The sequence below is a fragment of the Gigantopelta aegis genome, chromosome 9 (assembly GCF_016097555.1).
Source record: "Gigantopelta aegis isolate Gae_Host chromosome 9, Gae_host_genome, whole genome shotgun sequence".
In the NCBI taxonomy this organism is placed as follows: Eukaryota; Metazoa; Mollusca; class Gastropoda; order Neomphalida; family Peltospiridae; genus Gigantopelta; species Gigantopelta aegis.
Window position 1 is genome coordinate 14,084,323 of NC_054707.1, and position 5,260 is coordinate 14,089,582.

Below are 5,260 nucleotides of genomic sequence, written 5' to 3' on the forward strand. Positions count from 1 at the left end.
TAGTCGATAACATCTTTAAAATATGCTACACCATACATTGGTGGCGAAAGTAGTCCCTTAAATAAAATGGCTTATTTTTAACAAAGGGTACCATGTTTTAAATTGGTATTACTAATTTATGGATGGTATTTTAACGCTTTCATTGCTCAGCTGTTGTTGTTGGATCTCCAGAGGGCTCTTGGATCACACTCAATCTTGCGTTTATTGTTCATGGTTATTGCTATCTTGACACCCCCGTACTTTACATTTGCTGGTAATCTTTGTCAATTTAATGCATGTTGTTTTTGTTATCACATTTATTTCACCCTTTTATATCTGTGGGATACTTGTGTATACACAATCAGTTCATATATAGTTACATTTACAACATTTGGGATATACCCCATTATAACCTTGGATGTAATGGTGGATCACATTACAATGACGTTAATATTTGTAAGAAACCCAAACTGGATTTTGTCTTCAATTAATTACGTACATACAAAAAATATATTTTGTGAAATAAAATTATATTTAACCTATTACAAATATTAGGACGATCAGAAACACGTTTAATATACAGCTACTAATATTTTATGCAGAAAAACAATATATTTTATATGTAATTACAATCGTTAAAATGTGTCTGTTAGTTGATATCATCTTAAAAATTGCAGCAAGCTCAGGAATGTCCCTTTAACACTTTGAGTTTTCCAAGCTAGTCCTGGCTGTCCTCTTACAGGTGATGTAAGAGGTCAAACATACTGTTACGGATCTCCCAGAGACGAGTACCTGATAGTGGAACATACAAACAGTCACTTTTGTTTTGCCTAAAGCATCCTTTCAACTCTGCTTTGTGCAGTTAGTGCAGAGACGATTGTGCCATTCAGATTTATTTTTAAATAATGTACCTTATGGCAATATTTCCAAATACATTTTTGAGATATGTCAAATGGACACAAGCTTCACATGTTCAAAAATGGTGAGACGTTTATGTACAATTGAGAGTATTCATTTATACAAAAGGAACAAGGATTTATTAAAAGGTGGTTATGCATCATTTCAAAATATATACTGTTATGTTTTGACTTTTAATTGTTGAGTGAGACCTGCTAGTGAATATGTTTATTGTGGTGTGAGACCTTTAGTTTGGTCGTTCGGGTATTTCCGGAATAAAAGTGTTGTACATGCAAGCGTCATTTTTGAAGTGTTGTCTTCATAAACAGATCTATTAAGATCGTTAACCAGAGTTAACCAATACATAAAATTGGCGACCATTGGTATCGGTCGTATTGAACTTTTCGACGATTCCGGCGAAAGTTGGGAATCGTACACCGAACGCTTAGCGAATTTATTTCGAAGCCAACGAGGTACTCGACGACAAGAAAGTACCCTGCTTATTGAGCTTGATAGGCCCCAAAACATACGAACTTTTGAAAAATTTGTTTGCTCCTGTGAAGGTATGTACACAAACCTACAACACCATTGTTGACAAACTTGAAAGACATTTCAACCCCCGACTGTCTTTGATTGTTGAACGCTTCCGAATTTACACGCGATTCCAACATGAAGGGGAAAGTGTTATGACATTTGTAGTCGAATTAAGAAAATTGGCAAAAGACTGTAAATTTCATGATTTACAAGATGCTTTACGGGACCGTATGGTGTGTGGGTTGAAGGAAGATTTTGAACATATCCAAAGAAGGTTATTGGCTGAACCTGAGGAAAAACTGACACTTGACAACTTCATTAAAATTGCTTTTGCAATGGAGGCAGCCTCCAAAGATGCTAGATAACTTCAAACTCAATCAAAGTCGTCACATACACAAGGTATAAATAAAGTACAATTTAAAAATACCACAAAACCCAAATAAAAACATTTTGAGAAAAATGGATATGACAAAAACAGGAATGAGTTAAACACACAAAATCATTGTATTCGGTGCAATGGCGATCACACATCACACACTTGCCCATACATAGACTATGTATGTGACTTTTGCAAAATGAAAGGACATCTGGAGAGAGCATGCATAAAACAAAACAGAGGGGGAAGAGATGTCGCAGAAAGCCTATAGACAAGGTTAAATATCTTGATGATAAATCTTCAGAATCTGGTTCAGATTTAGATCACCAAGAATTACTGTATCACATACACAAACTTGGTGACAAGGTAAACCCAATAATACTCACGTCTGAGATTGGGGGTATTCCAATCAATATGGAACTTGACATAGGAGCATCAATATCTTCCAGAGAAACTGTATCGCATGAAATTGAAACACATCAAACTTCAAGAAACAAACATTTGCATCCAGACATACTCTGGCGAAATAATAAAACCAGTTGGTCTACTCCAGGTCAGAGTAAACATTGTCGAACAAATGAAAGTTTTGGATCTCTATGTAATACTCCTCAATGGTCCTGCCCTCTTTGGCAGAGATTGGTAAAATCCATTAAACTTAACTGGGACAAGGTTAAACTAATATATGCCAAAGCAGTTGATTCTGAGTCAAACCTAACACTGGATTCTCTGTTGTGTAAACACAAGTCTGTATTTGAAAAAGGAATTGGACACCTGAAAAATATTCAGGGATATCTTCATGTTGATGATTCAGCTTAGCGGGAAGTTTTTGAAAGCTAGACCTGTTCCATATGCATTGAAGTCCAAGACTGAACCCATTGTACCGGTCATAAAAGCAAATGGAGTTGTGCAAATATGTGGTGACTTCAAGGCCACATTAAACCCCATCATGAAAGTGGAGCAGTACCCTTTGCCAAAGATAGAGGATATCTTTGCATCACTTGCAGGTGGTATCAAATTCTCCAAAATTGATTTAACACAAGCTTATTTCCAGAGGGAAATGAATGAAGAATCCAAGAAGATACTGGTTATCAATACACATAAGGGATTATACAGATATAATCGTCTTCCCTTTGGAATTGCTTCAGCTCCTGCGTTATGGCAACGCACCATTGATAAATGTTTGCAAAATATCAAAAACTATTCATATATTCTTGATGACATGATTATCACAGGACATACAGACGAGGAACACCTTAACAACCTGAGCTCTGTTTTACAAAGACTAGAACAATATGGATTGAAGGCAAACTTGGAGAAATGTGATTTTTTTCAAAGATGAAATCACATATTGTGGTCACCGCATCGACAAGAATGGACTTCACAAGTCGGCTGATAAGGTTGAAGCAGTTCTGCAAGCTCCAACACCAGAGAATGTCTCACAGTTACGTTCATTCCTTGGGCTGGTAAACTATTACCACCGATTCATTCCAAACACGGCAACTATTGTAAGCCCTTTGTACGACTTACTGCAACAAAATAAAAGTTGGAAGTGGACTCAAACTTGTGAAAACGCTTTCTCAGAAATTAAGAAACTGATGACATCTAACTTAGTTCTGTACCACTGCGACTTGCAACAGATGCATCTCCATATGGACTCGGGGCAGTCCTTTCACATGTACTGAAGGATAGAACAGAAAGGCCACTAACGGTTGCATCACGAACATTAAACAAAGCAGAAAAGATGTATTCACAAATAGACAAAGAAGCATTGTCACTGGTTTGGGGAGTTAAGAAATTCTATGTGTATCTCTTTGGCAGAAAATTCTCCTTGGTGACAGATCACAAACCACTTATCAGCACCCTAAACCCAGCGAAATCGTTGCCTGCTACGACTGCAGCAAGAATGCAGAGAGGTATGCAGTCTTTTTATCTGGAATGAACTATGAAATTAAGTACAAGCGAACACAGGATATACAAATGCAGACGGACTTTCAAGACTTCCGTTGAAAGCTAAGGAAGTTGATGAGTCAGAAGATGAAGTAAATGTTTTCTATAATACACAGTTTGAGCCTCTGCATGTTACAAGTGAACAAGTGAAACGTGAAATCGCTCGTGACCCAGTTTAGTCACTTGTACTGGCACTGATTACAACAGGTCTGAATGACACTGAGGACCCTAAACTTTTGCCATACATATGTCGCAATAATGAACTTCATAGTCATCAAGGATGTGTGATATGGGGGAACCGTGTCATAATTCCTTCCAAGTTACAAGACAAAGTTCTCCAAGAACTTCACGAAGGGCATTTTTGTGTAATAAGGATGAAAGCTTTGGCTCGAAGTTATGTTTGGTGGCCCAAAATGGATGCAGACATTGAGAAACTCTGCAAGTTATATATTGGTTGCACCAACACACAAATAATGCCTAATGCGTCTCCAGTTCACCCATGGGATTGGCCAACAAGTCCTTGGCGACGAATACACATAGACTTTGCTGGGCCTTTCCTGCAGTTGATGTTTTTGATTGTTGTAGATGCTCATATCAAATGGCCAGAAATAATTCCCATGAAGAATACCTTTGCATCACAAACAATTATAGCACTTCGAAACATATTTGCACGATTTGGACTACCCGAACAGGTAGTATCTGATAATGGTCCTCAATTCATCTCAAGCGAGTTTGAGACCTTCATGAAGAGAAACAATATTAAACACATAACTTCGGCACCCTACCATCCAAGAACCAATGGTCTGGCAGAACGGTTTGTACAGTGTTTCAAGAATGCAATTAAACATGCAAAGAATGATGGTAATGACTTAAACCAAAAGCTGAATACCTTCCTGTTACAATATCGAAATACTCCCTATGCCACTACAGGAGAATCACCATCAGTCCTGATGTTTGGAAGAAGACTTAGGACTCGCCTGGATACTTTAAAACCGGATATCAGAAAAACTGTGCAACAGTCTCAAGATCAGATGAAAAGATCGGAGTTGTCTGTGCGTGATTTTAAAGTCGGCGAAACTATTATGGTTAGGGATTACCGCAACAGCAATAAATGGATTCCAGCTACGATCAGTAGAAAAACTGGTCCAATATCCTATCAAGTTGATGTTGGACGCAACATATGGCGACGTCATGCTAACCAAATTCAGCCCATCATTTCCAGAAAGAAATGGTAACCTAGACCATCAGTTACCTCATATATTGTATAGTGCTCCTGAATGCAGTGGTGATCCAGTTTGTGAAATTCCTGTACCTATAGCTACTCAAAACGAGGAATCCTGTATCCCAGGACCAAATGTTGAGACAGAAACCTCACAGCAGAATACAGCAAACTGTGCATTTAGATATCCCAGAAGGGAATGAAAGAAGCCAGACAAGTTAAATTTGTAACTTTCATGTCACATCACTGTGTTAGGGCACAATAATCCCTGCGCAGTTCACACAGAACCAGGAGGTTTTTGTTATACA

The 5,260-nt window shown here is 37.9% G+C and overlaps 1 protein-coding gene across 1 annotated transcript; it reads left to right on the forward strand.

Moving 5' to 3' along the window:
* The first annotated feature begins 4,107 nt into the window (after positions 1–4,107).
* On the forward strand, positions 4,108–4,968 carry LOC121381458 (uncharacterized protein K02A2.6-like). Its single transcript, XM_041510775.1, has one exon. It carries the CDS (start codon positions 4,108–4,110, stop codon positions 4,966–4,968), a length of 861 nt encoding a protein of 286 aa, XP_041366709.1.
* Positions 4,969–5,260: the final 292 nt, after the last annotated feature.